This window comes from Anoplophora glabripennis, unplaced genomic scaffold (genome assembly GCF_000390285.2).
Source record: "Anoplophora glabripennis isolate ALB-LARVAE unplaced genomic scaffold, Agla_2.0 scaffold111, whole genome shotgun sequence".
In the NCBI taxonomy this organism is placed as follows: domain Eukaryota; kingdom Metazoa; phylum Arthropoda; class Insecta; order Coleoptera; family Cerambycidae; genus Anoplophora; species Anoplophora glabripennis.
Genome location: NW_019416273.1, coordinates 32,763 through 50,465, shown reverse-complemented (window position 1 = coordinate 50,465; position 17,703 = coordinate 32,763). Strand labels below are relative to the sequence as shown.

Genomic DNA, 17,703 nt, shown 5'->3' with positions numbered 1-17,703 from the left:
AAGCGCATAAAGAGGCTGGAAAAGAAATGTAAAAGGAGGCCAATCTTGTAAACAACGTAAACGGCGTTCTCGTACGCCTTTGGCGTCTATATCGGTAGATCGTAATCTGCGAGATACGACACCAGACTCAGCTGAGTCACACTCAGATAATCCAATTGATACTGCAATGGGTTATAATTCCAGAGATACGCCAGGATGTAGCAACTCTATAATTAATAATAGTGATTGTAATCTGCGAGGTACAACACCAGAGGGTAACCTCTTAATTTCAAATAGCGATCGTAATCTGCGAGATACGACACAAAATTTAAACAGCTCACAAGAGCATGTCATACAAATAAATGTAGATGAAGACCTTCAGAACCTCTTTGGAGATGATCCTGTTACCTCGAATGATAAGAAGATGGAGTTGCACACAATTATAAAGTCTCGATGGCCAGCTATATTAGCTAATGGTCTAGGTAAAAATTCTCGCTCAGAATTACTGAGTAAATATTCATTCCCTATAAATTGCAAGGGACTTGAAGCACCCCCTCTTAACCCGGAAATTATTTCCGCTGTAAGTGAATATGTATTAAGAAAAGATAAATTTCAGGTATCAAATCAGAACCAATTAGGTAAAGGCCTTTGTGGTCTAGGGGTAGCAATCAATTTCATCATTAATGAAATTCACGATAAAGGCATCCAAAGTAAATTGTTAACATCGATTGGTGATGCTACTAGACTTTTGTGTGACCTACACTACAAATTGTCTATAACTAGGAGAAGCTTTATAACTCCTACCTTAAATAAAACATTAAAAGTCCTTTCGGACACTTGTCCTATAGAACAATATCTTTATGGTCCTAATTTAGTGGAACAAATTAAAACTTCTAAAATTTTAGAAAGGGACAGTAACATACTAAAGAATTCTGCTAATTCTGTAGTAAAGAGTACTAAAACTTTAAACTCCAGGGGCCTGCCATCCTTCAGGAGGGAGAATGTGCGGAAAGGGCAACAACCTCCGAGCAAATTCCAGCCAAACCAAAACCACCGTTACAGGAAAAGAAATTAGTAAGTAAAATAGCCGGTAGGCTCGGACATTTTCATAATAATTGGGAAGAAATTCATCCACATCCAACAATTTTACAATGGCTTAACGGTGTGACCATACCTTTTTATTCAAAACCAATTCAGTCAAGGGTTATACAGCCCAAATTCTCACAGCCATGAGAAAACAGCCATTGCTATGGAAATATCAAATGTTGGAAACAGGTGTAATTACTAAATGTGATAATATAAAAGATCAGTTTATATCTCCTTATTTTTTAATAACAAAACCAAATGGAAACTTTAGGTTTATTTTAAATTTAAAAACTCTAAATAAATACATAATTACACATCATTTTAAAATGGAGGACTTCCGTACAGTTACTAAGCTTATGTGCCATAAATATTACATGGCCTCGATAGACCTCAAAGATGCATATTTTCTTGTACCTATTAACAATGATAATAGAAAATTTTTGAGATTTTCGCATCAAAATGAACTCTTTCAGTTCAACTGTCTTCCATTTGGTTTATCAATAGCGCCATATATTTTTACCAAGATTATGAAGTCGGTAGTATCATTTTTTCGGTTAAAAAATATTTTATGTGATATATCTGGATGATATTTTAATACTGGGAAAAACCAAAGTCAACTGCCAAGAGAGTATAATGTTTGTACATGACTCGGTCAAGTTGGGTTTTGTTATCAATTATGATAAGAGTTGTTTATTACCATCTCAGAGTTGTAAATTTTTGGGGTTTGTTTTCAACAGCAACCTTATGACAGTTAGCTTACCAGAGGAGAAAAAATGTAAAATCTTACAACTTTTAAAATATTTCAAAACTATTTCTACTTGTAAGANAACTAGAGATATTTACAGATGCCTCACTGTTAGGTTGGGGTGTATGCTGTTCAGATCAACACACGTTTGGTTGGTGGAATGATTTAGAAAAATCACAACATATAAACTTTCTAGAGTTGAAAGCAATATTTTATGGTATAAAATGCTTTACTCTCAATGAATCTTCTTGTAATATTCTAATTAGAGTTGATAATACAACAGCATTATCCTACTTAGGAGGTACACAAAACAAAAAATTAAATAAATTAGCAAAACAAATTTGGCAGTGGTGTAAGAATAAAAACATTTGGATTCATGCCTCTTATGTACCATCTAAGGAAAATAAAGCTGATTCTTATTCAAGAAGGTTGTCTTTAGAGACAGAATGGGAACTATCTAAGGATATTTTTTCAATTATAACTAATACTTTTGGTAAACCAGATATTGATCTATTCGCCTCAAATATTAATTTTAAATGTAAATGTTATATATCTTGGTTACCGGACCCTGGGTCTGTTGGAGTAGATGCTTTTACTTTGTCTTGGAGCCCTTATTATTTTTACGCATTTCCACCCTTTGCATTAATTTTAAGGGTATTAAATAAAATAAAAAAAGATAATGCCGAAGGTATTATGGTTGTTCCATTTTGGCCATCACAACCATGGTATCCTTTGTTTCAGGAAATGTCTGTCTCTGAGGCAATTTATTTTGGACCTGATAATAATCTTGTTAAATCTCCTTTTAGGAAAGTACATCCATTGGCGGAGTCACTTATCCTGGTTGTGAACAAGTTATCAGGCAGGGTTTCCTAGTGAGAAATGTTCCAGAATCCAGTCTAAATATATTACTAGACTCATTAGCAAGTTCTACAAAAAAGCAGTATAACACCGTTTACAAGGCTTGGTGGGAATTCTGTATCACATACAAAATTTCCATATACGAAGCAACAATATTCAACATATTACAATTTCTTCAAAAACAATATGATGACAAACAACTATCCTACAGTTCATTTAATACCCATCGTTCAGCTTTAGCCTTGATTTTACCAGGGGATATAGGAAATAATGTTGATATTAGAAGATTTCTCAAAGGAATTGCCAACGTAAGAGGACCAAGGAGGAAATACAATTTTATTTGGGATCCACAAAAAGTGTTGGATTTCCTGACTCCTTTATTTCCTAATGAAACGTTATCGTTAGGAAAATTGACTAAAAAATTGGTTACTCTAATAGCATTAATAACGGCACACCGCATACAGACTCTTGGGTTGATAAGAGTGCAAAACATAGTTATTTCAGAGGCAGGTATTCAGATATTGATACCAGACAGTATTAAGACAAGCTCCCATAGAAGTATTCCGCAACCATGTTTGCAGATACCATTCTTCAAGGATAAGCCAGAACTTTGTGTTGCTTCCACATTGCTCGCATATATGGAAAGAACAGAGGAGCTAAGAGGTACGTCAGAATTTTTATTTCTTACATGGAAGCCTCCGCATAAAACAGCAACTTCACAGACAATAAGTCGTTGGATTAAAACCACCTTAAAGGAGGCAGGAATAGATACAAATATTTTTACAGCATATTGTACAAGACATGCTGCTACCTCATCTGCATTGAGAGCTGGCCTGTCATTGGATATTATTAGAAAAACGGCAGGATGGTCGAAAAATTCACAGACTTTTTCCCGCTTCTATAATAGACCTCTTTATGAACAGAACAGTTTTGCAAATTGCATTTTATCTAAAAAATAACTTGTTTGTGTAACAAATCTTGGTTTTCTATATATACTGTGAAATTAAAACAGGATTATGTCAATAATTCTAGTTTTATTACAGAAACAAAAATATAACTTTAAACATCTACTTAGTTATCTTGAGGACGGAGCGCCGAAATATAATTGTACGATCAAACGAACTTACCTGTGAAGTTCGATCGTAATTATATGAGGCGCTCCGTCCGAAGAGATAACTCCCGCCCTCCCTTTAGTTCCCAATTTTTGTTTCTTGGAAACAATGTATATAAAATACATTGTCAACTTCAAAACCTATGAGTTATGGCGGGTTAGAGTAGAGGGACATAGAAAGGGGAATTAAAACAGGAAACTTTAAAACAGTGACTCGATCTAGCGACTGAAAGCCGTACTACTTAGTTATCTCTTCGGACGGAGCGCCTCATATAATTACGATCGAACTTCACAGGTAAGTTCGTTTGATCGTACAATTAGTAGGGGTTTACGAAAATTTTTCTGACCAACTGATCCGAGCGCTGGTTACTCTGGTCAGAGTGCTCTTTTAAATTGACTATTTTCGTAAGCACCTAGTCGAAACCGATCTAATCTAACCTCTATCGCTATATACATGCAATAATTATACAAATAATTGAGAAAAGTGGTACCTGTATGTGTACCACTACGGTAATAATATTCATCTACATCTACCATATCTAAATTGTTATTTGACATATTGCCATTTTTTATTTATTTTTTCTACACAAGACAACTGAGGAGAACGAAACGAAGTTCACAGTCAACAGACAACAAAACAATCTTTCTTTATAACATAACGAAACATTTGTTTTTAATTTTTTTATTATACCTATAAACAACACGCATGCGCAAATTTCAGATCATTCTTTAATCTGACAAATAAGCAAGGGCGACTAGAGCACTCAGATTTTCTATATCTGAGCATTGAGGCATAGATAAGAGCATTTAATGGTATAGATTTTAAGAGGGCAATGTCGCTGACGTCAAGGCTTCCTACGGGTCCGTTATGTGTTGGTTCTGTCGATCCGAGTATCGTCAAGTCGTCGTGTCTGTCTTGGTAATTCAGCAGGACGCGACCTAGTCAGGACACGAAGAGGTCGGACAAGTACTAAGAAAGAGCCGGCCCAGTGAACCGGATCAGTCTCGTTTCGCTCAACTCCCATCTCTATTCCTAACCACAACTTCGCTCTGCAGGATGTGCATTGTGCTCTGCAGTCTGCGCTGCCCGCTGCTGGAAGAAACCGAAAAGGTTAGAAGTAACGGGTTTATATTGTTGTTTATGTGTTCTATTTTCGTTTTAGACTTAAAATAAGATTGTTGCAAAGCAATGACTGATGTTAAGGAAACTTCGTGTAGGCTTTGCCTTAAAAAGATAACCGATAAAAGTTTTAAAATGATAGACACCATTATCAGATACATTCTAGATGTTCTTTTGCTGAAATTGGTAAGTCGGTGAAATATAATTACATTGGATCTTAACAGTACCATTATATTTAATCGTTATTTTCTGCCACAGTTATTTTCTTTCTGTTTCAAGTTGCATATTTTTCAGAAATTTGATAGCGAGAGCAAAGAGGTTATATGTAACATTTGCAGAAGAAAGTTAAATACGGCATCAGAATTTAAGTCGGCTTGTCTGAATACCGATAACACAATTATTCCTTATGTGGATAGCGAAAAAATGTTACAGCTCGACTTGAGAGAAGTGTACATGCAGGAAAAGAAAAGTGAGTTAGTTGATATTTCTTGCAGTCAAAATATATGTCGATTGTGTATGCACCCGGTAGAAAGTGAGTTTAGGTGTATATGTGAAGAGGAACTTGAAGCTATTGAGAAATTAGCTCCTGAAATGGTATCAATGATATTAAATACTGGCAGTTTTCAGAATTTAAAAAACTATACTTTGCAGATTATAAACATCGTCAAAGATCCCATTGTATGTAAGCCGTGTTTTGAATCTTTGTGCACTCATAACAGTTTCCTAAAAGATTGCTTGGAGGTAGAGGAAAAAATTAAAAGTATTTTTGACTGTTCAGCCACAGAATGTCAAATAGATATGTCACCACCTGATTTATTGGTTAAGACTGAAAACTTGGACAAAGAATTCGATATTAGCGAGATGGAAATGTCGATCAAAGCTGAATGTGTCGACATAAAATCGGAAGATGAGGAAGGAAGGTAAGAAAAGAGCATTTTAACATTATTTTAAAAAATGGCAGCATGTAGTTCTAACATCATAATAACATACCGTCTGGTCATAAACTAATTGTAATAAATTATATGCTTATATTTGCTATAAATGAAATTGTACAAATTTTCAAATAATCATTAATAAATGATTGGGAAAATATGTAAAATCATAACACAGTCGGTATGGCTTTAAATTAGATATGAATGCAAAAAATGCTGTACTAGATTGCATTCGTTCATTAATTTTTTTTTAATTTTGGCAGAAATCGAAATCTTGAACGAAGAGGGCAGATCTCTCACTGAGTTAGCAAATAATAGTGGTTATGTAAGCAAATTGCAACAAGAAAACCAGTTTGGCTTGATTTGTACACTCACATTAAGTTATTCTTACAGTTGATTAATTTTTATGCTATTTTAAAGCTAATTCAAATTCGAAAAACTTCTAAACAATGTTATCAAATGAAGTCGAACAATTTTCTTTGGTACCAGAAATCTAGGTATGCAAAAGGTATATACTAGGGCTGTGAATTAATTTTGAGGGATTTTTTTATAAATTCAAGACTATTGTGAAAGATTATATACATTATTTTTCATTGTTCATTGCTAGCCATGATGAATAATTAATCTTTTGATGCTATCCACTAATCGATCATATCTTCATAAGATTGGAAGTGTTGCTTAGCCAGACCATGTTCCATGAATCGGAAGAGATATAGAATCCGATAGAGAAATAACTGGTAAATATGGCAGGTGGGGTAAAACATACTATTTCGGCGTTTCTAAGTATTATTTGACTTTATGAGCAATGTGGTCGAGTGTTGTCATATTGTAAAATGACTATGATGTTTACATTTTAGCAAAATGACACGTAATAAAAAGTAAAGCCTAATGAGAGAGCTTTGAAATGAATATAGTTACACAAGTGTGCAATCCGATATAGCATAAGTTACGCTATCTAGGTATTGTAAATCTCTCAAATTTTTTGCACAAAACCCAAAAACATGCTAATAAACATTGAAAAAAAATTAATTTTTTTCACAATATCCATTTTTTCGAATATACAGAAAAGATTTTAGGGTTAGTTTTGAAAAAAACTGCTTTCAATTTTCCATTTTTTCCATATTTGACGTATTTTGATTTGAAAAATATAGATTTTTGCAAAAAAAAACAATTTTGATTTAAAAATATTAATGAAAGAAGCTATCTTTTATTTGATTTTTAGTAAAGTAACAATTTTAATATAGTCATTCGGATCACAATGAAAGAAAAATCTCTGCAGTTTGAGCTCTTGAAGGTTTATTTTGAATGCCTAAAAAAAAAACAGAAATATCCTTAGTCAATTCATTATTTGTAAAGTTAAAAAATAAATTCAGCGAAGATTCTTAAATGCGAAATTTTGTTACCTTTTTTTGAATGAAGTTTCTTGCAATGCATCAAAAAATTAAAAAAAACAATAAGAACATCTTATGGAGGATACTTTGAAGTTTTCAAAACTCTGCTTAGATTTCCCGAGTAATTAATTGTCAAAGCCAAAAAAATTATTACTGCTTTGAACGACGATAACTCAGCGACAAATCATAAAAAAAAGGTGACAGGTGGGATTGCCAAAAAAAATAGATTGAAACTCGTGGACCATTTGAAAGGGAAGCAAAAATTATAAAGAAAATTTTTCAATAAAAATTATCGACGTTTAGATCCTGAAACTAGAAGCTTCAAGCTTCAATTTGCTTTCTTTTATTGCTCTACGACGTTTTTTCGTTGAGTTACAGCCTTTTGAAAATCACCTAAAACTTTAGGATTTTATTTTTATCCTTTAATTTCTATAACCAATTAAAATTAATGATAAGGTAACAACAAATACTAAAAAACATTGACAAACAAAAAGGTGATATACTGGGTGTCATTATTTGATTAAATTTTAATAAAGTTATTAATAGTGCCGTTGTAGATTGTACTTAAATTATCGGTATCTTTTCGTGTTATTGTGTGGCTTTATGGAGAACATCACGCTAATATCTTTTTTGATAATTAAATCATTTTGAAAAATCTTAATTGATTCATAATTAAAATTAAAATGATACTAGTTGTACTATGTATTATTTAATTGACGAGTATTCTTACTGTGAGCTGACTTAATATTAGAATTTTATTGGGAAATTCCTTGCCTTATTTCAACTTAATACATTCTTATACTATTTGAGCAGCATGAAAATTATTTCACTATTAATAAAATTGAAGTTCATGAACTTATAATTGGATGAATCCTGTTTAATACTTTGCACCTTTAAACCAAAAACTGCTTAAAATTAAAATCTGATTTTAAGAAATACTCTGTATATGTAATTTTTTTCAGCGACACACCACTACAGAGCTCCAATTTTGTACCATTCGAGGAGGGTGTCTGTAAAGATGGAGAAGAGGAACAGCCGATTTATAAATGCAAAGTTTGCAACTACACATCAAAGAAAAAGATACTTCTTAGCAGTCATCAGTTGGTACATAAGGATCCCTCACAGGTGAAAATGTACAGGTGTAATGACTGTGATTACAAAACCAGATACAGGCATGTTATTATACAGCACCAACTGAAACATAAAAATCCTTCTCAAGTTCAAATGTACAGGTGTACCGACTGCAATTACGAAAGTAAATACAACAAGAATATCAAACAGCACCAACTGAAACATAAAGATCCTTCGCAGGTCCAGATATACAGGTGTAAAGACTGTGATTATGAAAGTAAACACAAGTGTCATATCGAACAGCATCAACTGAAAAAACACAAAAATCCTTCACAGCTTCCAGTGTATAAGTGTAACTACTGCCTCTACGAAAGTATTTACAGGAGTTATTACAAAAAACACCAACTAATACATAAAGACCCTTCTCAGGTTGAAACGTACATGTGTAACGATTGCGATTACAAAACTAAATACAAAATGAATTTCGAACAGCACCAACTGAAACATAAAGATCTTTCTCAGGTTCAAACGTACAGATGTAACGACTGCGAATACGAAACTAAATACAAGAGGAGTATGAAACGGCACCGTCTGACACATAACAAGGACCACACGCATAGGTGTAGTGACAACGATTGTGAAACTAAGCATCTTTTGGTGCACAAAATTCCTTCCCAGATTCGGACGTATAGGTGTAACAATTGCAATTTCGAAACTAAATACAAGGATAGCATCACCGTGCATCAACTGAAACATAAAGATGTTTCGCAGATACAAATGTATAAGTGTAACGACTGTGGTTTCGAAACTAAATATAGCAGTTCTATCAAAAAACACCAACTGAAGCATAAAGAACACCAACTGAAGCATAAAGATCCTTCGCAGGTACAATTGTATAAGTGTAACAACTGCTGTTTCGAAACTAAATACAAGTATTGTATGGAAAGGCATCGACTGAGTCTTAAAAAATCTTCACCGGTTCAAATGTACAGGTGTAACGACTGTGATTACGAAACTAAATACAGGTGCGGTTTCAAACTGCACCGACAGAAACATGAAGGTCCTTCGCAGGTTCAAATGTATAAATGTGACAACTGCAGTTTCGAAACTAAATACAAGCGTAGTATCAAAAGGCACCAACTAACACATAAAGATCCTTCTTAGGTTCAAATGTATAAGTAAACAAATAATATCAGAAGTCACATGTTGAAGCATGGAGAGCCTTTTTAAATGCAAATGTGCGGATATGATTAGTTAACAACCATGCGTGAGGAGTCTTTGAAGATGCCCCAAACTAAATACAGCAGTTATACCAACTGAAGCATAAGAAGCCTTCACAAGTGCAAGTGTTCGTGTGAGTATGTATAAGTATGTGAGTATGACCCGATGTATAAAAAATATTTCATCCTTCATCTGAGAACACACAGAGATGCGCATCACAAGTTCAGATGTATCAATGCGATTGTGAAACCAAGCGTAAGAAGTCCTTGAGGAGACATCAACCGAGGGGCGATCCGCTAAGGAAAAAACGTACGAAGATTACAAAATTTCTGAAATCTCTTGTAATGTATCTGCAGATTTCAATATCGATTAAAAAAAATTACAAATTTCATATAAATAATCAAGATTACAATATCTTTCAACCGATTACAAAACATTTCAGGAGATTTCAGAGTTATTTTAGTAGATTTCAATGATTATTTAAGATTTCAATAGGATTATTCGAAATTAAAAGAAGATTTCAAAATTTCTTAATAATATTTCAAGGAATACGGGAAGATTACAATAAGTTTTGAATGTCCATTTGAACAAAAATAATTGAATTAACTTCAACTGTCATTCATTTCATTCATTAACAGTAGTGCTTTGATTAAGAATTTCCAGTATCATTTTTACGCAAAAATTGTAACATTCTGATTAAGTTTTTGTTCGAATGAACGTTAAAAACTTTTTGTCATGACAAAAATGATAACGCCATTTTGAAAGTAGGTAAGTATATATTTTTATTGAAAGATAAAAATATAATAATCCAATAAACTAATAAAAAAAAAAAAATAGAAGTAACATAAAATAAACATTTTCCCAAAAAATAAATAATAAGAAATATTTTAAGCTTTTATTAACACTTGTATTTAATACTTTACCTGTATACAGTGTATTTAAAAAAGACGCGGCAATATTTAAGGGAGCGATTGCCCAGATCATTTTTTAAAAAAAAAGTTCCTATAAACATACGTCCGCAAACGCTTCGTTACCGATCTACAGAATGTTGAAATTTCATTAAAAAAACAGTAAAAATTAAATTTCTCCAAAACCTCTTGATATTATAATGAAATTTTAGGCCTGTCAATAGCTATGGCAGACGCGTACTTTGCAATACAAAACGATTTTTTAGTCTTACCAGTGACTAGCTATTTTTAATGAAAAAAATAGGACGCCGCTGGTTTTTCTAAAAATATAATTTTTTAATTCCTTGTTCAATTATGAAGAAGAAAGCTTTCCTCAGATTATACGCACCGTACGTCACACCGTTATTGAGTAAAAAAATAAAAAACATTTTATTGCGCACCTAAACCCAATGTTGTTTTAATTGAGAAATTTAAATTATTGAACAAAGAAATTCAAATTATCAAATTTGATTGATTTTTGAAATGTGGTACATACTGTTGTTTGTAGTAGGTAATAATAAGGGGCTGCGTTTTAGAGAAATTTAATTTTTACTGTTTTTTAATGAAATTTCACATTCTGTAGATCGGTAACGAAGCGTTTGCGGACCTATGTTTATAGGACTTTTTTTATAAACTGACCTGAGCAATCACTCCCTTAAATATTGCCGCGTCTTTTTTAAACACACTGTATACAAGTAAAGTATTAAATGCAAGTATTAATAAAAGCTTAATATATTTTTTATTTATTAGTTTTTGGGAAAATACTTACCTACTTTCAAAATAGCATTATCATTTTTGTCATGACAAAATGTTTTTAACGTTCATTCGAACAAAAAACTTAATCAGAATGTTACAATTTTTGCCCAAAAAATGCCTGATACTGGAAATTCTTAATCAAAGTACTACTGTTAATGAATGAAATTAATGACATTTGAAGTTAATTCAATTATTTTTGTTCAAATGGACATTCAAAACTTATTGTAATCTTCCCGTATTCCTTGAAACCTTATTAAGAAATTTTGAAATATTCTTTTAATTTCTAATAATCCTATTGAAATCTTAAGTAATCATTGAAATCTACTAAAATAACTCTGAAATCTCCTGAAATGTGTTGTAATCTTGATTATTTATATGAAATTTGTAATATTTTTTGAATTGATATTGAAATCTGCAGATACATTACAAGAGATTTCAGAAATTTTGTAATCTTCGTCTGTTTTTTCCTTGGCGGATTGCCCTTCGGAACACACCAATCGCACCATATAGGTTTCTGTCGAGATTTCTGTGGCATTCTTTGGAAAATGAGGTAGGAGGGGGGGGTTGTATAACGACTACATCGACGAAATTCATTAGCTGATTACATAGATTACAGCGAGGATTACGGATAAGATTATGTAGATTACAGATAGATTACATAGATTACAGATAAGATTACGTATATTACATAAAGATTCCAAGGCAAACGTACGAAGATTACATCAGCGGATCGCCCCTCGACATCAACTAATGCACAAAACATGTTTGCGGGTGTGACATTGAAGCACAAAATTGAGTCAGACGTTTAAGATACCAACAATAAATATGTGCATATGAAGTAAAATGTAAAACGTGTCTTGAAAAACTTGTAACCAACTGTATTAATATAAATACATTGCAATATACACCTGCTTTGTCTATGCTTAGAAATATATCGTTTTCATTACCAATATTCAGAGTGAATCTTAAAAGTGTACATGCATTTTAAACAACAATTAGTATAATATATAGAACATGTAAATCATAGTTTTTAATAATTAAAAATAAATACTTTTTATTAAAACTAATACAAAGTAGATTTTTATTTCTTTTAAGAGAAAACTGTTGAGAACTGCTGTGGTATTCTCACGTTGAGAGATAAATTTATATGCACTTTTTATAATAAAAAAGAAAAAATAAATAAGCATTATTTTAGACCAAATGTCACAGAAGATTTGATGTCTTCATAGAAATCCGCCTTGCCGTTTTTCGGCAATATTATCTGTCCCCCCAAATGCAGTTAATTCCCAGAAAGTGATGCAGGGGTCTTATTATCTTGAAAGCTTGATCACTTGACCTAAATATACTATACAGGGGCTCCGTACAAGCCGTCCCTTATTTCGAAAACCGGAGGAATTAAAATGACTAATTCTGAGTAGAAACATCATTAGTCTTTATAGCTATGAGACCTAAAAAAATATTTCAGTGGCAGAAATTTAGGGAAATGATTGAAAAAAACAAATTCTGACCAATTTATTGCGAATTGCGAGAAACGTTCTTAGATGTGAGAGGGTTGATTGCACTGCCCTCTAGCCGTGGATGGTCTAACTTCCTCTAAAACTAGCCAATATCAACAATTATACGTACCCTCGTCCTGTATACCTAATGATTCAAAATACTCACAAGTGATGACTACAATAAAATTTAAAAAACTTTATATTTATTTATGGGTAAAGCTTACGTTTTACATATTACAATCAAGTTAAATTTTCGGTTTATATATCAAATATGTAGGTACTATTTGTTTTAAATCGAAATCTCATCTCGTTAATGATGTCATGCAGGTATCATTTGTCTAGGCATCATGAAACATGAACAGGACGAAAATGGCGAACACACCACGCTTTTTTTTCATTTTGAAATGTAAAACGGATGTAGATATTTTGTTACAAATAAAATTGAAAAGTACCTACATACTTTACTTAACGCAGATAATGCAACAGTGATTATATACAGGGTGATTCATTAACAATGGGAAAGTCGAAAGCTGTAGATACTACACGTGAAATGGTGACGATTGGCGCAAACATGCCTTATCCGAAAGTTAATAGTTTCGGAAATACAGGGTGTTGAAAGTTAAAATTTTAAATCGGTTTTTTGCGATTATTCTGAAAATATGTAGGTTAGGAACTTGAAAATTTGTGAAACTATATTTTTTTAGGCGACGAATAAGATGCGTGTTGTAATTTCAGCATTGCTCATAGAGGGCGCCACTTACGACCAATTTTACCGAAAATTTAGTTAATAACTTTTTACCCTGTATGTCTAACATGAAACTTGATTCAAAACCTGAAAGAGCAATCATTTTTCCATTAATTATGTATTCTTGTTTCATTTCGGTATCTCGATCCGTTTTCGAGAAAAATCGATTTAACGAACACTATGTTTTGATAATACGAGAAATTAAAAGCGAAACAAACCAAGTGTTTCTTCGTGTTATTACAACAATTAACAATAAAACAAATGAAATTCGTAATAATGATTTAAAGTCAGTGTTCGAAGAATCCACCGTTGACATTTACACACTTTACACAACGTTTTCTGAGAGATCTTCGAGTTTGAAACAACATATTGGGATTGCGTTTGACTTCGTTGGCAGCGATTTGTATTCTTTGCCACAACTCTTCACACGAGCCAATAGATTCTTTGTAAACTATATCTTTCATTCGAGACCAAATAGAAAAATCAAGAGGATTGAAGTCCGGACTTCTGGATGGCCAAGCAAAAATGCTTACATGGCCAATCCAGCGATTTGGAAAAACTGCATCTAAATATGCACGCACTGGCCAAGAAAAATGCGGTGGAGCTCCGTCGTGCATGAACCACATGTCTCTTCTTAAATAAAGTGGAACTTCTTCAAGCCGTGGAAGCATTTTTACTTGGCCACCCAGAAGTCCGGACTTCAATCCTCTTCATTTTTCTATTTGGAAGAATCTATTGGTTCGTGTGAAGAGTTGTGGCAAAGAATACAAATCGCTGCCAACGAAGTCAAACGCAATCCCAATATGTTGTTTCAAACTCGAAGATCTCTCAGAAAACGTTGTGTAAAGTGTGTAAATGTCAACGGTGGATTCTTCGAACACTGACTTTAAATCATTATTACGAATTTCATTTGTTTTATTGTTAATTGTTGTAATAACACGAAGAAACACTTGGTTTGTTTCGCTTTTAATTTCTCGTATTATCAAAACATAGTGTTCGTTAAATCGATTTTTCTCGAAAACGGATCGAGATACCGAAATGAAACAAGAATACACAATTAATGGAAAAATGATTGCTCTTTCAGGTTTTGAATCAAGTTTCATGTTAGACATACAGGGTAAAAAGTTATTAACTAAATTTTCGGTAAAATTGGTCGTAAGTGGCGCCCTCTATGAGCAATGCTGAAATTACAACACGCATCTTATTCGTCGCCTAAAAAAATATAGTTTCACAAATTTTCAAGTTCCTAACCTACATATTTTCAGAATAATCCCAAAAAAACGATTTAAAATTTTAACTTTCAACACCCTGTATTTCCGAAACTATCAACTTTCGGATAAGGCATGTTTGCGCCAATGGTCACCATTTCACGTGCAGTATCTTCAGCTTTCGACTTTCCCATTGTTAATGAATCACCCTGTACATAGCGAGTTCTAGAACAAAAAACAAAAAAAAGGTTGATTAGATGCAATAAACAGCATCATGTTACAATACTCCAGTCGAATTAGAGTTTGAACGAAAGAAAAATTGTTAATAGGATTTTATTGCACTTTATGACGGGGACCGGGGAAGGGTACGTATGTAGAATGATAATATCAAAAAATTAACTCGAAAGAAGTGACGCTAAATTGACAAGTTGCAATGAAGTGGCAAATTTACGCGTTTTTGTTAATTTGTTTTACTGCTCGCGAAAATATATCTATCGAAAAATTTGTCATTTTATGTTGTAGGCGATTAAATTACCTACAGTTGAAAGTATCTAAAGTCATATTTCACCAATTTGTTAAAACAAAAATTGAAAAATAAAAAGAAACGTATCGAAAAAGAAAAATTTCAAAAAGTTGAAATTAAAGTGACCCTTTACAACTAACAAAGTAGGATGACGTGCAGACCAGCGTTATAAACAAATTACCCCAGCTTGTTAATTAACTATTAGACGTATCAGACCGGGATTTTAGAGACGATTAAAGAAAGGGTTAAACTTTTATTTACGGAAAGTTTTACATTAATAGTTCATGTAGTATACGCGCTAGCAGCAGTAAAAGTTAACGTTGGTGAACTCGGATGGAGCGCCGGGCCCGCACATGCGCGTGAACGTCGCGCGCTAGATTTTTTACTTTTCAGCCTCCAACTTATTTTCCGGCGTGTTTATATTCTTAAGCCGTAAAATAATAAATTCCTTTCTTAAATAAATACCTACATTTGTTAAAACCATTTTGTCTCTTCCAAACCTCACAAAAAAGTCGTTCTAACATCGGGTACAGTCGTAAAAAATAACGGTTTCATTAAGAGTTTATGTAAACGACCTGTAGCGCAGAATTGCAAATTTTCTGTAAGTTACAAAATAGAAAGTTACAGATTTGCTATACCTCGCGGTCGAAATTATAGAGACTGACTTGGACATAATATAAAAACACTATTACCATAACGCGTATAAAATATAAANAAGTTGCAATGAAGGGGCAAATTTACTTGTCTTTTTTTAATTTGTTTTACCGCTCGCGAAAATATCTATCGAAAAATTAGTCATTTTATATTGTAGGCGTAAATTACCTACAATTGAAAGTATCTAAGGTCATATTTAAAAATAAAGGTTGAACGCGGAAAAATAAAAAAGAAACATATCGAAAAAGAAAAATTTCAAAAAGTTGAAATTAAGTGACCCTTTACAACTAACAAAGTAGGACATGCAGAACAGCGTTATAAACAAATTATCCCAGCTTCAGACAAAAACCGCTCGGGAATTCAATCTTTTTGCGTTAAGTAACTTGTGTTCCGGCGTGTTTATATTCTTAAGCCGTAAAATAATAAATTCCTTTCTTAAATAAATATCTACATTTGTTAAAACCATTTTGTCTCTTCCAAACCTCACAAAAAAGTCGTTCTAACATCGGGTACAGTCGTAAAAAATAACGGTTTCAATAAGAGTTTATGTAAACGACCTGTAGCGCAGAATTGCAAATTTTCTGTAAGTTATAGAATAGAAAGTTACAGATTTGCTATACCTCGCGGTCGAAATTATAGAGACTGACTTGGACATAATATAAAAACACTATTACCATAACGCGTATAAAATATAAATTGATTATAACGATTCAATATTATTTGTCTTTGTGCCGCTCGCTACGCACATCGATAGAAACTATAATCGTCTATCTATAGACTGATGTGAGTTACACTGAACGTCGATCTATATTCTATCTCTGTATTTTGCACTTGGTAGGGAATAGGGAAATGCTTTTTTAGTGGGTGTCAACGGACTTGATTTACCCGCCCTTGGAAACACCATAGCATAAGCGTAGGCGAGAAGTCTAATTCCGTGGCTATGATAAATTTATAAATTAATAAAACACAACCGGGACGTTTTAAAAAGCTGTAATAATTAAAATGGATAAAAGTGCCGATTGTAGCAAACAGTCAAAAATATTAGATGTTATGTTTTATTATCTTTTTTTCCATATTTTCTATATCTTGTTGCATTTTATGCAGACACGCAAATGGATTTTCGTTCCCCGCACGCTTCATCCCCTATACTAGTCCAAAAGCTAGCGATGAGTCACTCTATAATTTCGACCGCGAAGTATAATAGATTTGCGAAGAATATACACAAACGAATATATCTATCACGTTCGGTATTTTTCATTTCAGTAACTGTAATAAGAAATGTGTGGATCTTATTTGTGGAAGTTCGAAACGGGCGGTGACTATGAGACGTCTTCATTATATCCATCTTTCTCTATCGCACGGATTTCTATTACTTTCTTTATCACTCTCACGTAACGGCCGATGAACCATGGGGACTTTCCGACCCTGTATATACTTATGACGGTAATTATTTACTATAGTGGCACCCTCCCAATTTTCACAAAATTTTGTCTACCCCCCTATTTTCGATGGTGCTGAACACGAATCTGAAGCTTTTTTTGTGCGGTCGAACCCAGTTTTTGAGAAAAAAATTTCTCAAAATTCTAACCTGAATATTTCAGAACTCGTAGAACTATGTATATTTTATGTAGCTTTCAGAACATCTGTAATAAACAATCAACATTGTTTAAGAAACACATTTTCCCAAATTTGAACTAAAAAAAATATGTATTTAATAAATAAAATTATAGTAACTTTATGTGGGATGAACAGAATTGAATGAGAGTGGGGGAACTCAATGTTGTCATCACGAATTACAAATGGTGGATTCAAACTACAAAATTTTTATTTATTAAATACATATCTTTTTACTTGAAATTT

The 17,703-nt window shown here is 32.9% G+C and overlaps 1 protein-coding gene across 1 annotated transcript in view; it reads left to right on the top strand.

Moving 5' to 3' along the window:
- The first annotated feature begins 4,968 nt into the window (after positions 1-4,968).
- LOC108903918 (zinc finger protein 721-like) overlaps positions 4,969-17,703 on the top strand; it is a 29,987-nt gene continuing 17,252 nt past the window's right edge. The window contains exons 1-4 of the mRNA XM_018706265.2: positions 4,969-5,085; positions 5,194-5,493; positions 5,551-5,819; positions 8,185-8,347. Coding sequence (XP_018561781.2) covers positions 4,969-5,085; positions 5,194-5,493; positions 5,551-5,819; positions 8,185-8,347 — 849 coding nt within the window. The remainder of the gene's footprint in view (positions 5,086-5,193; positions 5,494-5,550; positions 5,820-8,184; positions 8,348-17,703) is intronic.